This window comes from Neolamprologus brichardi, chromosome 6 (genome assembly GCF_056152115.1).
Source record: "Neolamprologus brichardi isolate AB-2024 chromosome 6, ASM5615211v1, whole genome shotgun sequence".
NCBI classification, from domain to species: Eukaryota; Metazoa; Chordata; class Actinopteri; order Cichliformes; family Cichlidae; genus Neolamprologus; species Neolamprologus brichardi.
This window is the reverse complement of record NC_142109.1, coordinates 22,960,906-22,981,355: the sequence shown is the minus strand read 5'-3', so window position 1 is coordinate 22,981,355 and position 20,450 is coordinate 22,960,906. Positions and strand designations below refer to the sequence as shown.

Here is a 20,450-nt window from a genome sequence, read left to right as displayed (position 1 = left end):
TGCCCGGAGCCTTTTTGCTCACCACAGTCTTACACAGATAATGAGGAAGCAGTGTCAGTTGCAGAGCGCAAAGGAAAAGATTGGCTGGGAAGAACTAGGGTGTGTTTGCATGTCACAGAGTACCAGTCACTTGTTTCTATTTCTTTGCTGGATCAGATAAAGATGAAGTTTCAGGCCTTTGCGCTTAAAAAACAAGGTCACCAGGATGTGAGAATCTGATACCTGTTTCCTTGACAGCAAAATGCGTGAGAAGGCTTTTGCACAGTGAGTGGATTACACAGGTAAGAATAAACATTATCTCACTGAATCTCACATCAACACATGACAAGCCCATTATTCACCCATTACTCAGTGCAAGCCCTCATTCATGGAGCACTGAACTTGTCAACAGAGCAATTTAATAAAACCCTCGGACTGTCTGCCCTCTTAAAAAAGATAAGAAAGAGTACTTGGGGGAAGAAGGGTGGAGAATTGTTTAATTTCTTGACTAGTCAGGCGTGTGATGTATTTAACCCACCCTTTCTCTATTTTTGTTATTACAGTTGGGTTTTTAAAATTATACAGCATGTCTGCCCTCGTGAGTCAGTAGTGAGTCATTTAACTCGCCTGTAGTAAGAGCAGTAAAGCCAGTCAAGCACATTACAAAGGATTTACTTGTTAACCCCACTCTGATTAGATAAATACAGCAAGAACAGCCGGATTCATGGTCAAAACACCACAGAAAAACATTCACCTATGATGAGTAGTTAGAGGGCATGCATGAGCAGTACAGTAAACATCTGGAGGGAGATATTTGTAGCAGTCCCTCTGCTATCGATAATCCCATCTTGCAAACTCATACTCCAAGATCCTGTAATCTACTGGCCTGGTTTGTTTGGACATGACAGCTCATTATCCTGGCCTGCTGCTGTTGCTTAAGGATGCCTGAACTACAGGGGCCTGCATGCTCTGCAGTCGGCTCATGGCTCGGCTGGATCAACATCTGTGGCCAAAATGACACATCATCCTCTCGCTTTGCGGCACCAAATGTCCCGGCTTCCTACGGCAACATGATTGTGTAACGACACGAAACGAGGACGGGACATTGAGGAAAAGACGATATAAACATGGCACACCAGCAGCGTGCTAAGCATTAGCAAGAAATATGGTTTATGTGCTAATGAATGGGCCGCGTCTCCGCTGGCATGTTGTACAGTGGATTTTTTTTCACTGATACAAATGGAGCAGACCCTGGAAGCAGCAGCTGCTACTGATGTGGGCCCGTTCAGTTATCATAGCATTTAATAAACCAATAAGCTCGCGAGCCCTTCAACTGACTGCTCGTGAAAACGCTAATGTTTTAATTAGCGTTTCTCTTCTCTTCATAAAACCGTCAAATAAACAAATACGATTCGTTAACGCTTACCTGCACTCCTTTTCCATAATCGGAGCGGTGTGTTTAGCGGCGCTCCCAAGCCGGTCTGTCGTAAACGTCAAACGTGTGTTACCGGCTAATTAAAATCTTAATGAACCACCGAGGACAAATACGCCGTCCAGCACAGTGCCATCCTCCTGCCGCCGTTCGACCGGGGAGGAAGCGCCGCGTCTCTCGCTCGCTGGTCGCGAGGCAGCGCACGCGGTGAGAGGGGACGTGCGCGTGCGAACCGAATTTAGAGGAGAAAAATATTTCTGGAGGCGTCCACTGAAATAACCATGACAGCCGTGTGATGTAGTCAACGGCTCAGCAGGGATGTGGTATAAACGGATGCATCAATCATTGCAAGTAAATCACACAGAATGGCTGGCGTTCTTAGGCTTCAGGTTGAGCTCGAGGTAAGGCGAACCAATCAAACTGCGGAACGAGGCGAGAGCGACACACCACGAGCCAATGGCAGGGCCGAATTACGGGATTCCAGTGGAAGGACAACGTATACAACCAATCACCGAGGAGCTTTATTCTGTTAGAAGGCGGGCTCCGCAGGTGTCACAGAGCGGTGTCAGTTAAACGGATTTATCGGTATTTGGCAACGATATTATTCATTATCTGACAAAAAAAAAAAAAAAAAAAATCATGTAATTGTTTCAGCTAGTTTGTGGTAATACTTTTGATCATCTTATAACCGACAGAAGCAGCTACCTGTTACTGGATAGTGAGAGTGCATAATAATAATAAATAATAATAATAATAATAAATATAATAAGTATAATGTAAAGTGTCAAAACTAAATATGCAGGAGGTTATACGTGCTGATGCATCACTCATATGTAAGTAGCATTTAAGCTAACCTATTAGTTATTGTATTGACTAGTCTACTTTGTATTTGAGAAGTTAATGATTTGTATGGAGACGTTATTCTGTTAAATAACAACTAGAGAAACATCTAGTTGTTTCTCTAGAAACAACACCTTAACTTTCCTGAGTTTAACCTTATGTGAACTAATCAATCAAGATGTGATTTAATCAAGATCTGATTAGAGAATGTAAACTCAGTAAAGAAAGGGGGCGATCAAAGTGCAGTTGCTTTAAGATGAGGTTAGTAATACAGCATTTAAAGCTGGAAAAAAGGAGCCAAGATTAGATCTTCTTGCCAGTTTTGAATCACAATAGCCCCATTGAGAATTCTGCTACAGCTTTGCTACCAATGCTGCCAATAAAAACACATTTCACATAGTGTATGAAGTAAAAATAATTATATAACATGGTGTGAGATTCTGCACATTGCCTCTGCTATGGAAAGGCATACCTGGTTCCAGGGAAACACTCAAGTGAACAAACACACAATACGTAATCAAAATAATCCCAGTTTTCTTTTCTTTATTTTTGTTAGTTTCTGTTATTTTTACCTTCCAAGAGACACCCGGTTTTTAATAGACTAACAAAAGTGTCACTTTATAGTTAAACTATGATTAATTGGACTGTACAAATGTAAAGTGATAAACATTTAGATTCAAATATCGTCTCAGTGTCCTCTATTCCCCCCAAATTCACATTCACTTTTTAGAGACATCTTGAATTTCAGTTATATATGAAATGTGACCTAACATATTGAGACATGCCACAATACAACAAATGATGATGGTGTTTTAATAAAAGGATATCTTTTAATTGACTTTTATTTTCTTACTCTCTAAAGGCAGGGCTTGAAGGGTGACTGACTTACTGTGCACAGTATTGATAATCTGCATCATCTGGACAATTACTTTATTGCCATCAAGTGGACAAATTGGATACTACACTTTTCCATACCCAAAGCAGCAAATACAGCTTAACTGATACCTACTGGTTTTTTTTGTTGTTTTATTATTATTATTTTTAATCTAATTATTGGCATTTATGGATGTTGGTGTACAAATTTTCGGAGACATCATGCATTTCTTCATATTTTGTTTTCAAGGAGCCATGCTTAATATGGTTTCTTAAAGTGGTCTTGGACAGTGGTATACCAGCTCCAGCTCAAGACTAAGAAATTTAGAAAATCATGGATTGATGGAATACATATTTTATTCTTTCGTTCAAATCATACAAAGGACGTCAGGACAGAGACACAACAGTGAGCACCTATAGCCATTTTTAAAACACGGTGAATGCTCTGTCGTGGTTTGGGACTGCATTTCAATCAGTGCTGATGGAGATTCTCTCTTCTACGGAATTATGACTACAGAAAAGTTTAATCAGTCAAATCTACCATGCATAACCATCTGTGAAGCAACTGATTGGCATGGTAGTGGTTTTTACTAAATACAGACTTTAAATCTTGTTAGAATTGTACAAGCTTTTTTTCTTTCTTTCTTTCTTTTTTTTTTTTTTACTTATATACTGTATCTCCATGTATGTTTACCTGTTTCAATCGATCGATGCACCCATTTTCAATTTTCCTAACAAAATATAAAGAAGGGGGGCCTGAAGACCTTTTCAGAGTAATGTTTGTATAATCATTTTCTTTATAATTTTACTAAAACAAGCATCGATACCTGTACCGGCAGACAATCACTTTTTGCCACAACACCGGCCCTCTGCTGATGCATTCAGGTGTTCTTCCAAATACCGTAATAATGATAAAAAGTATAGGTATAAAAGACAAGACCATGATTTTTGGCTTAAGAACATAGACCGTACGTAAGCTCATGCGTGAGAGTTAAGGTGTCGGAGAACCGGAAAATTCAGCCATCGAAGTGTTTTATTTAAGTATTAATGTTGAAAATGGAATCAGAAAGCTAAACATTATCCAGATTGTACCTGAACGCAGCATACGTGTGTGCTCGTTAGAAGCTCCTAGCTAGCTCGTTAGTTTCACGCAGATCGATAATCCGCGGAGTGTAAAATTTCATAGCAAGGTGACGTTGATGTTTCTTCATATTTTTTTCTGCATTACATTCTGAAATGCGTAGACGTGTTTAAAAACTAAGAAATGCTTTGAACGCTTTGCAGCCGTCTTAAATTTGTTGATTTGAAGGTTGCTTCGGTAGCTAGCATGCTATGCAAATTCATGTTAGCTTCGCTCCGATTCAGTTTTGATTTGATATAGACAGCTTAGCTTTAGGTGCAATAGATAATTTTGTTTCTAAATAGTCACCCATTTTAAATACCGTGTAATTAACAATATTAGAGTAACATAAATGGAAATGTTTGCCGACCCTAGCATGCTAACTAGCCGGTATGAATGAAGGGGAAGGACTCCATTGTTTATACCGGGTCACACGCTGACCTGCTATCATTTTACTTGTTTTAGTTATCCTTTGTATTACACTAGACATTAAACAGTGAGCAGACAGAGGTCCATTCTGACTATCCCCAGCCTTAAATTCGCTGATTAGATTTGACTTAATTGAGCATTTTTATTCTTATTTTTTTTTAATTATTCTATCAGCCGAGCACGTCAACAATTCGTTATTAACACTCTGTTCATCTGTTAATTTATGTACACTGTTATTTATATAGGTACGTGTCTAATGATAATTAATTTATTGGTTAATAATTGTAAAAGGTATAAAGATATACTTTTGATTTATTTATTCATACTTTTAAAACCTCCTGGCTTTCTCATAAACTATTAATCCACATATTAAAGAGGGTTCTTAGATATAATCTCTACTATAACAAATGTCCTTGCTTTACATTCTTTTATACAGATGTCAGAGAATAATCTTGATAATGAACTTCTGGATTATGAAGAGGATGAGGAGCCTCAGGGAGTCCCAGAGAGTGGGACCCCAGCAAATAAAAAGGAGGTGAAGGGGTCATATGTATCCATCCACAGCTCGGGATTCAGAGACTTTCTCCTCAAACCAGAGCTGCTCCGTGCCATCGTTGACTGTGGTTTTGAGCATCCCTCAGAAGGTGGATAGCAGGGTTATTTAAAGTTCAAATAAACTCCTGGACATGATCCTGATCATAGAACTACAGCCACACATAGTAAATTATTTCTTATGATGTTGTAACTGCACGCTTAGTATGTATATAAAGCAAAATGTATGATTGCCAACTGGTTTTACTTTCAGTTCAACATGAATGCATCCCTCAAGCTATCCTGGGCATGGATATCCTGTGTCAGGCCAAGTCTGGTATGGGAAAGACAGCAGTGTTTGTGCTAGCCACCTTGCAGCAGATAGAACCTGTGGATGGTCAGGTGAGTTTGTCATTACACAGTTTTACAAGTTCTCTAATTCTGCGTTGTTATGAGACGTTACATAGTTGGCTAAGAAATTAAAGAAAAGATGTGAATCCTTAACCCCTGCAGCAAAAAGAACAGGTAGCTCTGTTATGCTCTGGGAGCACAGTTCAGGAAGAAGAAAGGCCTCTTTCAGATCAATATGATTTTTTTTTTTTTTTTGATTGATCACATTTATTTTCAAACACATTTCTACAATAGTAGAAGTAAACTCCCAAGACAAGCCTATAGATTGTGTTGTTGGTTAACATTTCGGTGTATGATTATCTACTGTAATTTGCATGTGTTACACACCCAGTGTTTTTGACTACAAACAATACAGACATTATGTTCAGCATTATCAAACTTTAATCTGGAATTACTCAGGCTTTGATGAAATCAGATAATCAGAAAAGGTCTCTGTCTGAATGAGAACCAGAAGCGTTTGAGTTCATGTCCGATGTCTTTAGCTTCTAGTCCAGCACAGTGCCTTTAAGATCTTTTTAAGTATTTTCTAATTTGCTCTTTCACATTATAAAGTAGTCATGATTTGGGGGATTTATAAAGGGAGTTTGTGATATTGTAATGGCATTATACACAAATGAGATAAACAACAATGTACATGCTATATAAAGATGAAAGCGGTGATAAAACCTCTGTGTTGTTTCCTTGCAGGTGTCTGTCCTCGTGATGTGCCACACACGAGAGTTGGCCTTCCAGATCAGCAAAGAGTACGAGCGCTTCTCCAAGTACATGCCCACTGTCAAGGTGTCAGTGTTCTTTGGTGGCATGGCTATCAAGAAGGATGAGGAAGTCCTGAAAAAGAACTGCCCTCACATTGTTGTAGGAACTCCAGGACGTACACTGGCCCTCATTCGTAACAAGACCCTCAGTGTGAAGAACATCAAACACTTTGTGCTTGATGAGTGTGATAAGATGCTGGAGCAGTTGGGTAAGTGAGAGGAACCAAGCTGTTTATAGTCGACTCTTGGTGAAGGCTTTTGACCAGTATGTAGAAATCTACACCTCAAAATTACACCATATATAGATATATATATAATTTTGGATGTATCATTTATTTCCTTGCAAAAGACATGAGACGTGATGTCCAGGAAATCTTCCGACTGACGCCTCATGAGAAGCAAGTTATGATGTTCAGTGCAACTCTGAGCAAGGAGATCCGCCCCGTGTGCCGCAAGTTCATGCAGGATGTGAGTTTACATGTGGCCATACACGTTATATCTGTGCAGCTTCATGTATGGCAAAAACATTAATGTCCATCGCAACATTATGTTCCTTAGTGTGCACTACAGCAAAGCAAGCCTACACTTAAAAATTTCAAGGGAAAACACTATCTAGGCTACTTTTGTCCTTACATTTTACTTATGCTAAGTCATTGGTTACAGTGCTGTATCACTACTATTGCACTATAATGCTGCCACTGGCATTTTGTTTGAAAATGGCAGCAGCAAATTAGTAAATGTGTCATCAGTGAGAGCAGCTTATTGAAAAAGAAGGATGGAAAAAAAACCTCCATTTCCTTAAACTTACAAATGTTGCTGCCTGCAGAGTGCTAGCAGCAATAAAAAGATGTTTTTTTTCTCATCGTCAGAAATGTAATTGAAAATAGTTGAGTTTCCTTTTATTTTTACCAATTTGTTGGTGCCTTTGTCATATTTGCTCACAAAGCAGGCAAATTGAACCTCTCAGCAGTTTAGAATTGTCCTTTTCCAGGTAATCTGTAGATCTGTCTGAGAGACTAATGCTGGTCATTCTGTCCTTTGCTGTGTAGCCGATGGAAGTGTTTGTGGATGATGAGACCAAGTTGACACTTCATGGTCTACAGCAGTATTACTGCAAGTTGAAGGACAGCGAGAAGAACCGAAAGCTGTTCGACCTGCTCGATGTGCTCGAGTTCAACCAGGTATCAGTGGTAATATTTTTGAAAGGAGTTGGAATCTGTTATGTCCATTTTTATTTGTTTTAAATCCTTGCTAATTGTTAACAAATGCAGCTTTGTTTTTTTTTTTTTATCCTTTTTTAATTTTTAAATTTATTTTATAAAATAACTTTTGTGTCTTGTCCTCTCTTAAACCCTCCCATGTCTGCCTTTTCCAGTACAAATCTGAAAATATCCAAGACTCAGCAGTTTCTTTTATATTCCCCGCAGGTGGTGATCTTTGTGAAGTCTGTAGCTCGCTGTGTTGCTCTGTCCCAGCTACTGGTGGAGCAGAACTTCCCTGCTATAGCCATCCATAGGGGCATGGCGCAGGAAGAAAGGTTGGTGCTGCGTCACTTTTGAAAGAAGAGAGTGTTGTTGTTTTTTTAAGTTTGTCATATTTTTTTTTATTGTCACGTGAGACTGTCCTCATTGTGTACTTTTTTTTTCCAGGCTCAAATGCTTGTAGACAGTGTCAGTACCTGTAAAAGACAGGCTAAAACTAGACCCAACTGACTATTAACTCTTAGTTTTGGATATAATCTTATTCAGTTCTGCAGTTCATGATGCTGTTGCTTCTCTACTCCTGCCAGGTTATCCCGATATCAGCAGTTCAAAGACTTTCAGCGGCGGATTTTGGTGGCAACCAACCTGTTCGGCCGTGGCATGGACATTGAACGAGTTAACATTGTCTTCAATTATGACATGCCAGAGGATTCTGACACATACCTTCACAGAGTGAGTAATATTTAATTTGAGACATTGGTATATTTTCATTTCCAAACCTCCCATTTCTGGTCTTTAAAGCTGAGGCCATGTGTAGAAGTAAATTTCTTGTGTATCATTCAGGTGGCCCGTGCTGGCAGGTTTGGGACTAAAGGCCTGGCTGTCACCTTTGTGTCAGACGAGAGTGATGCCAAGACCCTGAATGAGGTTCAAGACCGCTTCGAGGTCAATGTAGCAGAGCTACCAGAAGAAATCGATATTTCTTCCTACAGTAAGTATCTTGTTGCTTGCAGGTGTCATGAACCTGGCTTAAAGACGCCCATTTAATAACTATATAAGTATTATAATATTAACTAAGTATTTTGGTGTCACACTGTATACCTCTTTATGACCAGTTTCACCTAGTGACAGCCAGCAACCACTAGCCAAGTGTTCAGGGAATGCACATTTTTTCCTAATGTTGGAAGGTTTGGGAGGCCTTAGCTGCAACAGGTATTTGTCTACTAAGAACTTCAGAATCAGAGTCAGAAAGACTTTATTTATCCCCAAGGGGCAATTAAGATACAACAGAGCAGCATGACGTTGAAGATAAGGACAGAGCATAAACAGGCAATAAGAGTGAGATAATAAATACTCAGAATATACAGTATATACAGTTTTAAAATTACACAGTTTTAAAATTAAAGTAACTTAAAGGTGAATAAATAACTGACTACAAGTGAATAAAGTCTCGGCAGTATAAAAAGAGTTTAGAGTAGTAGAGCAGGGCGATATGACCAAAAATATTTATCACGATATACATTTGAAAATTTGCGATAAGGATATAAGTGACGATATAATTGACACTAGACAAAATACTTTACAACTCCACAACTTTATTAGTGCAAAAAAACATCAATGTATTTTCACTTAAACAAGCAGCTGTTTTTTTATGAACTTGTATAAAAATTCAACAGTGCAAATGCAAATTCCTTGCTGACAGTTTAACCAAAGGGCATTTCCAGTGGAAATTGGCCGACATATCCTCAGCATAACCATATATAATATCCACAAAACTTAAAAGAGGTTATACACACACAACACGGTAATATTATGTTGAAGCACAGTACGTATCACTCTGCGAGGCTCCTGCCTAATATAGCCGTAATGCTCCAACAATCCATCAAGCGGTGCGGGTTCGTAGCTTAGCAAAGTCATACTAAAACATTTGACAGATTTTCGAGCGCCGTGTACGACAGAAAATCGTTTCGAGGTCAGTAAACACAACCAGAATTCATACATAAGGCACACGGGATTATAAAGGGCTCTGTCGACTTTCAGCAAAACCAAAGGATTGATTTTAAGTGTGCCGTATTTTCCAAAAAACACGGTAAGAACAACGGCCTGCTAGCATGCGCTACCAAAAATAGTGCTTTGTTATGTATCTGAAGGACGAAAGCTAAACCAGTTCCACACCACTGAAGTTGCAGCATTTTTACAAACTCATTTCATTCAACGATCCACTTTGGCTCTTCTCATTCTCCGTCGCCGTCAGGCTTTTTCCGCCATGTGCGTATGAAAACAAAGGCACTGCGCATGTGCATTTTACCCATATTCTATCGCGATATTTCATTTTCTTATCCTTGCCAAACATTATACCGGTATTACCGTGAATGGTATGATATGGCCCAGCCTTATAGAGTAGTTTATGTTTCTGGTGTGGGAAATGGTCTTATCGGCAGGAGTTAAAGCAGGGTGGCTTTGGGGACAAAGGTGGCTCTCCTCCTCTCAGTCCTGCAGGAAATGCAGCGGAGACGTCGCCCAGAGGGGAGCCATTGAAATGTGGGGTGAAGATTGTGAGAGGGGTCATTGATGAATTTGGCTGCCTGTCTAAGGGCCGGCTGGCTTGAAAACCTGTGCAAGAGTTCTGACAGGCAGGCCAATGATTTTAGAGCACACTGATGCAGTGTGCTGCAGTCTGTTCCTGTTCTGAAGGCTGAGGGAGTCGAACCAGCAGGTCATGGAGAAGGTCATGATGCTTTCCAGGAAGGCATAGTAAAAAGTCATCATGATGGGTGTGCTGACTCCAAAGGAGTTGAGTTCCCTATGAGATATAGCCGTTGGTGGCACCTCCTGAGGAGCTGTCGCACCACTCTACATCACTTCTTCTTCTTTATCACTAGGAGAACCTTTTCGTAGTGTTACGCTTTTGATTACAGGAAGTGGTGATTAACATTGTTTAGTATGTATTTTGTTGTCTTGACTGCTAAAATTGTGAATGCATTTTGAGATTTTAGCTCTTCTTTAAAACTAAACTAAGAAGTAGCCATGCATTTGCAAATGAAAGCCTGTAATTATGTACAGATAACAGGCCATGTTCACATACTACATCACTGCTGTGTAGAAATACTCAAGTGTGATAGCTACTGTATAGTTATTATAGAAATTTTCTCTACCTCATGTTAACCTCATGTCTCTTTGCAGTTGAACAGTCCAGATGAATGAAGCGCCCTTCCAGTGAAGATCATGTGATCCCTGTTGTTACTGTGTTTTGGTGGAAGAAAAGAAACCTTCAACATTTATTTTAATGTTTCCATCCAACCATTTGTGAAGGCACGTTCATAGTGATAAAACGTGTTTTGTCATCTCGCTGCAGTGTTTGTTTTAGTGTGTTCCTTGTTTAAAAAAAAAAAGAAGCAAAAATCTGTGGATATATTGTTTTGGTTAAAGAAATAAACTTTTATACCTTATTTGACGGTGATGAACTTCACTTTGTGTGCTTTAAACATTTAACGCATGTCAGATGTTAACATTACATATAAAACTACAACAGGAGTGACTCAGACATAGCTTGGCATCTGCAGATATTGATACCCACAAGCAGAGGGCGCTATCATACAGTTTGAGGAGGTATCCACTGTTGATAAACAGCTGGTGATGTTGCACTGTGGAGAAACTTAATTTGAAACTGTCAAAGTTGAATTCAAATAAAACGTCACATGAAGCTTGAGCACAGGAGCCAGTTTTATCACATAGATCGACCAACAAAAAACTGGTGACTGCTACACTGTACAGTGTCTTAATCTATAATAGAACACGATTGTATGCAGTCTTGGATCAAAATCAAGAAATGTGTTTTGCAGAATACACTGTGATCCAACATAAAACATTTATTTGGCTAATAAATTTATCTAAGTTGTATTAAATGCTAAACCAAGGCAATTGGCTCTGATTCAGTTCTTCCTGAATTCTTATCAGTTAAAGATAATGTCTCTTATCTAACAGTGTGAGTTTCAAGGGAATTCACTCATGTGCTTTACATGGCATCATGCCATATAGAGAGATATAGCTATAACACCATGGTGATTTTCTGTTTTGAATAAAACAAGTCATCCACATTTTACATAACAAGCTCTAGGTTTCTACATAAAACTGCAAAAGTTAATTCAGCTGGTTGTCAGCAAGTCGTCACAGTGCACTGGGAGAGAGAGATGTGAAGTATTTACAGTATGTTGAGCTAAAGATTAATAAATGGGTGACAAATTATAATCTTTGTCCCCTACAATGAAATAAACTGGCGACAAAGGGTGAAATTAAAAACTTGTGATCACCTTTAACCCGTTGACAATATCCAGGGCATGAATGATATAACATGGCTTTACAGTCACTAAATCTCAATATTGTGATCGGAGGCTTGGGACCAATACGACAGGGCTCTCTGTCACCATTACCAAATGAGGGAAATGATTAGAAAGATCCCTCCAACAGACCATTAGAGACTTCAAGGCACAGTGAAGCTGTGCTGGCAGCACATAGTGGCTCAACACCTTTTTCCTCCCCTTTCATTTGTCACCCGTCTGTAGCTAAGGCAGTCACGTCAGATTCTTGTGCACTGCTCACAAACTTTCAGTGCTAAATAAATAAAGTGCTTTGTTGCTTTTGTAGCATTTGTCCTCTCAGGCTGATTGGAGAGTCTCAAATCCTGAAGCAGGACTTAGGAAATGCAGGAAGTTCAGAGTATTTCGGGGCTCTAATTTAAGTCCCACATCAGTTTGAACAGGAGCACAGGGTCACAGATATTATAATATGGGTTGTCTTTAAGATGAATAATACCAAGGCAGTCCTTCCTGCCTATGGTCTCTGCAGTGAGGCGGGGGGCCTGAGGCCTTCACTCACTTGGAGCCAGGTGAGGAAAAAAATGGCTCCTCGTCTTCAAGCGGCTTCCTTCTTTAAGAAAACAAACCTCGTCACATTAAAGTCAAATAGGAAAAAAAAAAAACCAAGCAAGAAAAAAAAAAGACTCTCAATTCAATTCTAGTCTGTGAACTTGTGAGTGTCTCCGTACATCCAGTGCTGAGGAGGGAGGGCCACTTCATTAAGGTGGCCGCAGTCACTGCTGCATTTACATGACTGGATCAACATGGACAGCCTCTGAAACCGCTCACCATCCGGGCACGCAAAGGTCACAGGCACGGTGCGGGTGCGGCGTGGCGAACAGCACCGTCCATCCGTACACACGCCGCAGTAGTTGGGCCTGTAGAGGCGGATGCTCACACATTCTCCATAGGACAGGTGGATTGGCTCTGCGACTTTCTCAGTTGGGGAGCAGGTTTTCCCTTTCTGTCATCGAGTTATGAAAGCAGAGAGATAAGAGTTATAACCTGGGTCATAATGATTATTATTAGCTGGAATCAAAATAAATTAATAAATAAATAATCTAACAAGCTCTGATTTATACCCCCATCTGCGCCCTACAGAGCGGCAGATTAAAGCAGCTTTACACTCATAGTCTGTTTCACATTAAGAGGACTAGACTTCCAAAGCAGGGAATCAGAGAGGGATTATTTTTAGATAAATGTGATTATATTTAAGGTTAAATATTTATTCAACATTTGAGTGTCCTCTGCTGTTAAATACACCAACACCTATGACAGCTCTTGGCAGCAGAGCTTTTAACTCAGTGGAGCAGAGTAAAAGAGTTCTTACCGTGTCCAACGTGTAGGATTAATATAGACACACAACTTCCCTGGGCTTGAGTACACAGACAGAGCCTAGCTATGGACAGTTGCTTGGCAGGAATGCTGAGGGTGGGGGACTATATTTAAAAAGGCGCCGGGCTGCCACCAAAACACTGCTGAGTAAATCAGCACTGCCCAGTTCCCAGTGGATGTGGAGCTTCCCGAAAGTACCGCTAAGATAATCTCTGTTCTTAAGCTCTGGATAAAGATGGCTTTAGCACTAAGAGCATGTTTACTCAGTGCCAGAACATCTAATTTTTCATTCAAGCAAAATTAAAGGTACTGTTTTTGCACGAGGAGTCAAACGCAGATACAGGTTAAATAATAAGCGTTATCACAATTCAGCAAAGTACTGCGTGAGAGATAAGTTGCTATTACAAGTTATCTCGGCAGTGATACGGCTGTTTGAACTATGGTCCCTGTCTGCGTCTGTCTCATTCCTTCGTTCAGATCACGCTCAGTCCATCTCACCTTAGCTGGGACCGCCAGGCTGTGACACGGCCGTATGGTGCAGATTCTGGTCTGTCTCTCCATCTTGCACTGAGGGTTCTTGTTGGTGAGACGTGAAGAAACACCCATCCCACAGCTGCGAGAGCACGGGGACCAGTCGGTGGTCTGTACTGCACACTTGTTCTCCTTCAGCGGGCTCCACACTGAGGAATGTATGAGGGTTACGGAGGGTGGGTGAAAGGCAGGGAGAAAAATGACACCAATTAGAGCAGAGATTCTTGATCTGGAGGTCAGGTACCTCGTCAATGTCTATGAGATAAACTGCCATGAAATTTGGTTCAGACGTTCATCCCCACTTTTGGATCAGCTTTGGTGATTAGTGGCTTTTCATTCTCTTTCCATTCATCCCCAACCGGTCGTGGCAGATGGGGGTGTTTTATCTTCCCTGTGTCACAAAGTGCTTGCTCATAGGGAGTTGTGCGATTGTTGGGCTTTCTATCTAATATAGTAGGGTCGTAACCTTACAATATAAAGTACCTCAAGGCAGCTGTTTTTGTGAAATGGTGCTATATAAGTAAACCTGAACTGAATTAAATTGAATCTAGCACTACTATTGAGTGATAGTTTATCTGCTGGTCAGGTTTATTTACCCAATTGTCTTTTGTTCATTGTTAAGAGCAAGATAGAAGGTCACCAAGAATATAAATACAGATTAAGTAACTGATAGCAAATCAGAGCAAAGCAGATGATAAATTTGGGATCTCCTGCAGTGTTGCTCTTGTGAAAGGCAAATGTGAGCACATCTGTGTCTGAGGCTAACATTGTGATTGTGAAAAACTCTCATATTCTCAGAGTACAGTAAAAGTACTGCCATTATGTAACAACTTTACCTTGTGATTTAAGAAACACTTTTCAATTGTTGCCTCTTATTCACCCATTCATTCATTTGCACATGAATGGTAATGCAAGGTTCTGGTCTGCCAATGGGGATAACATGACCACTGTCTGGCCTGAAGATATTTCAGCATGAGGACAGAAAGAGCCCTTTCTACCACCTCATTCACACAGCCCAGAACAATTGAACTACCTATATAGAGAATCTTTAATATTATACAACCAATGTAAATAAGCAGTACTTAAACTTACTAAAATATGAACTACACCGCGAGAAACAGTTTGCATACCAGGCAAGTGTTTGTAGCCACGCTCACTGTGCCAGCTGCTGGGTTTGACGTCTGTAAGCTGGTTGGCTAGGACCAGGTCATTTTCAGGGTGGCGCGGCACAGGATGGAGCCGAGGTCTGTGCGAGTGTTGTTGTGGAGGATGCACCTGCGCAGAGAGATATGCAAGATTAGATGGTTGCAGTTCATCTTTGCCATGACCGTGTCCGACTTTCAAGTGCTTTTCCCCACAGTGGGTGTAACCCCTGATTTTCAAGGGGTTAGGTGTTTTAAAGCACTTAATAACAGTACCTGCTCTCAGCAAGCGAACCAGATACTGTTAATCAGAAAGGTTTCGGCATCCTTGCACCAGAGGCTTTACTACAGTGGCTTGTATTAGTTTGCCAAAGCAACTCCAAATTATAGTAAACAAAATAAGAAAATATAATTTTTGATAACTGATTTTTTAAAAGTTTTTGGCCAAATTGTTTAATTCAATACACAATTAACAAGTTCATCCACAGTGATTTTTTTACCTCCAGTATCATCAAACTGTTTCACAAATTCCTGACAAACTCAATGTAACAAACCTGATGCTTAGGTGGAAGGCGCCATGTGCCCTTATTGCAGTCGACAGTGAAGCAGCACTGCCCAGGTATCCTAACCAAGCGTGGGTAGGGGCAGGATGGTGAAGCTGGTGGCAGCTTGTTGCTACAGAGAGGAGCGCAGCCAACAGCGCCATCAATGCAGGTGCACTGGTGTTTACATCCAGCACGGAAGCTTTCGCCATTCTGGTAGATCCTTCCATTGTACTCACATGTGCGTCCCTCCGATTTTGCTGAAAAGACACATATTAGTCGCTGCTTCTGACTTCATCAACACCAACAGTGACACAGGACACTAAAAAAGTCCTACAGGACAAATGAGATCAAAAAGTGAGTGGATACAAAGAAGCGGGAAGTGTCAGACCCCCCGTCTCGTAGGCATGGAAGAACCAGCTATTCATAGTTTGTGGGGCAGCACCGGCATGGTGCAGAAGGAAAGAGTATTTTTATCCCTGAAACCCCCTGTTGCTGTCATAAAACATCTACTTCTCATTAAAATGTCTCCTGCTGTGGAAGGTTCCATGTTTCTAAATCACAAACCTAAGAAAGCTTCTCCTATGACCTTTGTCGCACCCTTTTGGCTTTTCTTTTACACTCAGTATATAAACTACATTTTCTTGCATTTTAATACTTCAGATGTAGCTTTTCCCTCCCTCCTCTGAGATTTCTTCCCTCCCAGCATTCATTGTTTTCTCACCTCGGCATATGCCCCAGGCCATGGTCACGTCATTGCCATAATTACACTCCAGCCCTTTGTGGTGGTCGCAAGGCCTCGCAGGGCTGCAATCTTGGTTAAGCTGTGCAGCACACACCTTGCAGCATCCACACCTGTCTGAGACGGAGCTCACGCCCGGAGGGCAGACCGGAGGCTCTGCGGGGCACTCACACACCGCTGGGCAGCGAGCAGTCACCTGAAAGATTCACATATTCAGACAAAGCTCAGAACACGACTTGTATGTGTGTGTGTGTGTGTAGCATTTTCCATTATTACTGTTATTATTATTATCAAAATAAAACAGTCAAAAATAAAAACAATAAACCCGGCTTGCATCTATAACCCAATTGTAAAGAAGTCTCCTGGTACTAGGAACGGAAAATTCCCACATCTCCTCTGACTGCCTGTCATCAGCAGGCTGTTAATCTACCAATTTCAGCGTTTCTTACGATACCAAATTGTGTGGATGAGCTCTGGCACATGTATGTTTGAATTTCTATTATCTTGTAGACACCCCAGGGTTTGTGACAGATCATCATTATTATTATAATTTTTTTTTGTTGGTCATTCATCCAGATATGAAGCATTGTAGTAAATCTCTACAGTAAGTCAAGTTACTGCTGGTCAGCCTTCTCTGAGTGTCTAGACAACTCAGGGCTTGTACTCAGCCCCCTGCTGGCTCGTGATTTGAGTCATGGCTCAGTACTAGAGCCAACTTGTTCCAGTTTTTTAGGAATCAGCATGCTACTATGCTCTAAAAAAATAAGACATGAGTAGACAAGCTGATTACCGGAAAGGCAAACTTCATCAGAAAAAAATATTCATCATTATATAAGTGGGGGTGCAGTGCCACTGTTAAACTCACTTGTTTTCTTTTCTTTTCTCTCATTCTCTCTCTTTTTAATTACTTTAAACATGACCGAGATAAAGTACAGTAAAATCTGCTGCTGGCTCATGAGGATTAATTTGTTTCCATGAAGGAGTGTTTGCTGTTCAGACTCGGAAGCTCAAAGTTTAAGGGCACTTTTACTGTCACAAGTACTTTTAATCTTTAAGTAGACTCGCATACTTAATCTTACCTGTGTGATGACGGCTGTTGTCAGTAGAGTCAGATAGACGAGAAATGTCATGATTATCCTTAAAAGTTAAAAAACAAACAAAAAACCCTACAAGTAATTTTAAAACAACAATTTCAAGCAGAAATCGAAGGAAATATTATTGATCTTCATTAATTTCACATGAAGATTCTAGTTTCTTTTTCTCATTAGCTCAGACTTCTATCCTTTTTTTCTAAAGGGGCGAGGAGCTAAACTCTAATTTATAGCCGATGGACCAAGTAAGACCCCGCCTCTCTCCGTACTACTAACCAATCAGCGTGCAGGTAACAGCCCAAATCCTTTTTTTCCCAATGGGCGTGACGTTACCGGGCGGATAGTTTGCTGATTGGTGGGCGGGTTTTGAAATGAATGGAGCCATTGATAAAAATCTCAGGGGCGCTCTGTTTGCTTTATGAGTTAAAAATGAAATTGTAACAACTCCTTTCAAGTCACACTTAGCACATTCCTGCTACCACTGAGTAAACACACTCAGCTGAGCCAGACAGCCATGCAACATTAATAAGACCTCCACCTTTGGGGAAATAAGGGAGCAAGAGGAATTCCTTCTTTTTTTGTTCTAAGCCAGGGCAGAAAATTAATGTGGAGTGCATTAAACAAACATTAACATAATATGAGGGGCAGAGTGAAAATACTCGACTTTTTCTGTGTCCATCATGTTCTAAGAATAAGTGTTTCCAAAGTTTTTAAGTGTAGATTTTGATTGTTTTGCTTTCGCTGTGAATTCAGGTGGACTGCCTGTTTCTATTATTTCTAACCACATGGTGCTGACACGGGAATGATGATGATATGATTGCTTGGAAAGAATGGTGAAGCTGAGGTTAAAAGTACGATTTTTTTTTAAGGGTAACACATGTTGGTCGGTCTCCTCTTTCGCTGCCATCTTTTTTTTCTTTCTTTAACCACAGGTTTCCAGCCACGCCTGTCCTAAAACAGAGACCTCTTTAGAAGAAAGTAACGTGATAGGTAGGTGTTTTGAAAGTTAGGATCCTGCTATGAATGTCAAGTTCTTGTAAAGTTCTAGTTCTTAGGCTCATTTAATTTTAGGCTTTAAAGAGGACTCAATTTTTTAAAAATTTGTGTTACCATCACTACTCACTCAAAATATTTTTTACCTCCAGCTAAAGGGATGAAAGCTTTGTGCTTTAATTTTCAAAAATAATAACAAAACAAAACTAAAAAATTATTATTATATAATTTTCTAACTAATTTCTTTGCCTTTTCCCCCCTAAAATATATTTTTTATGTATCAATTTAAGCTGCATTTCTCAGTGCATTTGTACATATAGGTGTCATGGTACTGAGTGTATGACCCAGTGTTTCCAAGCTTCTGGACATTATGCTGTTTATTTTCGGATATTCAATGTGATTCTTCCTCGTGGTTATTTTTACGTCATGTATTAAGTATGTTTCTGTTAGCCTTTAGTTCTTTGTGACCTGTGCGTTTTTTCCCTTAGTGTCTTCTTCTCTGTTTTGTCTTCACGTTTGTTTTTCTCTTGTCTCCGTGTTTGGAGTTTACTTTCTGTCTTCCCAGTCAGTCATGTCTTCATGTCTGTTTCTCCCTGTGTCCCTGTGTCAAGCCTGTGTGGCTTAGTCTTCATCTCCGTGTTTATTGTACTCCCTGCTTTATTTGGACAGTTTCCTGTCCTGTGTACAGTATGTTCAGTTCTGCTCCCCCTGTCCTGTTAGTCTGTATTAGCTCCGTGTTCCCACCTGTTGCCCATCCTCACGTTCTCCTGTGCGGATTTTAGTTCCCCCTCTCCCTCTGCTTGTTGTCTGGTTATTCCTATTTGCAGTGTTTCCCTTGTTTATCCCAAGTTCCCTAGTTTTGGTTTCCTCCTGGGTTGGGTTTGTATTTTGTATGTTTGAATTTTCAAGTATCTTATTACAGCAAATAAACTTGTCTGCTTTCGTTTATTCCCCTGTGTCTCAGTCCTGTGTCTGGGTCCTGCCTTGCCTGCCGTACAGTTGTACACAACAATAGTCACAATCTATGTAAATAGGAACTGACAATCTCACTGCACACTGCACTGCACATAATATATTTGTATAAGAAATAACCCACTTCCTTCTGAAATTTTCCTGTGGAAACTGAGCACTGCTGTAGGTGCCCACCCTTCTGCTTAATCCCACGGTGTGCTCCTACCATGTGACATATATTAGATGTTGTTTACAATCACTTGACAAGCGATGCTCTTCAGTTTGGGAGCACAGCTGCACATCTCATGGCTATTTGGTGGTTCCCAACTAAAGTTTTAATCCAGTTGCTACAGCATGAACAGTCAAAACAAGGAAGATATGCATGTTTCCTGTTCCTTCCCATCATGAGTCTTCCTGGTGACTCATTTTGCGACCAAAATTTTGTGACTCATTGATGATTTCACAGCTGATTTCAGTCCTGACAAAGCCATGTGGCAAACCACTCTTAAATCAGTAATGGGAGTATCTCTAAGATCAGCTTTATGACTTTGGTTTGGTTTCTTGAAACCAGCTTTGTGGTTCAGATAGATATTCTAACAACAGTTTAACTCTGTAGATAGATAGATGGATACATTATTGATCCCACGAGAGAAATTCTTGTGTAACAGCAACATAAATAAGAAGAATAGAACAATCTAAAATATATAAACAACATAGTTAAAGTAAAAGTGCCACAGGTGCATCCTGAGATTTTTTTTAATTGAACACAACATTGATAAAAACAACAAATACCAAATAGGTCAAGATACAGAAAATGTAAAAGGCTGAGATTGTTGAACAGAGTAATGCAAATTGAATGAATAAATAATGTTTACACTACAAACCTGAGAAAGAGCTACAAGAATGTATAATACAGAAATATGTGTGTGGGATCTCAAGCCTAACAGGTGTGTACACCTGTCACAGCAAGAAGAGGTATTGTACAATTTCACAGAGGATGGTAGGAATGATTTCCTGAAGCGCTCTTTATGGCAGCAGGATTGAAGGAGCTCTGCTGCCTCACTAGTGCTGAGTGGAGTCTTGTCCATGATGGCAAGCAGTTTGTTCATTGACCTCCTGACCCTCACTGACTCAAACAACTCCAGATTCTGGCCAGTGGTGATTGCAGCCTTGTGAATCAGTTTGCTGATCCTGAT

General features: G+C 40.2%; 3 protein-coding genes across 4 annotated transcripts in view; 1 reads left to right on the top strand and 2 right to left on the bottom strand.

Annotated features, from left to right (window-relative positions):
• The window catches only part of evi5l (ecotropic viral integration site 5 like), a 42,863-nt gene extending 41,063 nt beyond the window's left edge, over window positions 1–1,800 (bottom strand). For both annotated transcript variants that reach the window (XM_006787477.3, XM_006787478.3), the window contains exon 1: window positions 1,406–1,800. The gene's annotated coding sequence lies outside the window, so the exon portion shown is untranslated. The remainder of the gene's footprint in view (window positions 1–1,405) is intronic.
• Window positions 1,801–4,191: 2,391 nt separating this feature from the next.
• LOC102795445 (ATP-dependent RNA helicase DDX39A-like) lies at window positions 4,192–11,021 on the top strand. The gene is made up of 10 exons (XM_006787476.3): window positions 4,192–4,314; window positions 5,110–5,317; window positions 5,479–5,606; window positions 6,303–6,579; window positions 6,720–6,838; window positions 7,420–7,551; window positions 7,798–7,907; window positions 8,160–8,304; window positions 8,416–8,563; window positions 10,756–11,021. Exons 2-10 carry the CDS (start codon window positions 5,110–5,112, stop codon window positions 10,770–10,772), a joined length of 1,284 nt encoding a protein of 427 aa, XP_006787539.1. The 5' UTR covers window positions 4,192–4,314; the 3' UTR covers window positions 10,773–11,021.
• On the bottom strand, window positions 10,733–17,492 carry LOC102795165 (CCN family member 1-like). Its single transcript, XM_006787475.3, has 6 exons — window positions 17,299–17,492; window positions 16,202–16,415; window positions 15,490–15,737; window positions 14,924–15,068; window positions 13,761–13,942; window positions 10,733–12,891 (listed from the first exon to the last, which is right to left on the bottom strand). Exons 1-6 carry the CDS (start codon window positions 17,347–17,349, stop codon window positions 12,586–12,588), a joined length of 1,146 nt encoding a protein of 381 aa, XP_006787538.2. The 5' UTR covers window positions 17,350–17,492; the 3' UTR covers window positions 10,733–12,585.
• Window positions 17,493–20,450: the final 2,958 nt, after the last annotated feature.

Coding starts and splice junctions, on each gene's coding strand:
- LOC102795445 (XM_006787476.3), top strand. CDS start 5,110: ATGTCAGAGAATAATCTTGATAATGAACTTCTGGATTATGAAGAGGAT. Junction 5,318..5,478: donor TTTTGAGCATCCCTCAGAAG/GTGGATAGCAGG, acceptor TTTTACTTTCAG/TTCAACATGAATGCATCCCT. Junction 7,552..7,797: donor ATGTGCTCGAGTTCAACCAG/GTATCAGTGGTA, acceptor TATTCCCCGCAG/GTGGTGATCTTTGTGAAGTC.
- LOC102795165 (XM_006787475.3), bottom strand. CDS start 17,349: ATGACATTTCTCGTCTATCTGACTCTACTGACAACAGCCGTCATCACA. Junction 16,416..17,298: donor CAACAGCCGTCATCACACAG/GTAAGATTAAGT, acceptor TGAATCTTTCAG/GTGACTGCTCGCTGCCCAGC. Junction 13,943..14,923: donor TGGCTACAAACACTTGCCTG/GTATGCAAACTG, acceptor TACATTCCTCAG/TGTGGAGCCCGCTGAAGGAG.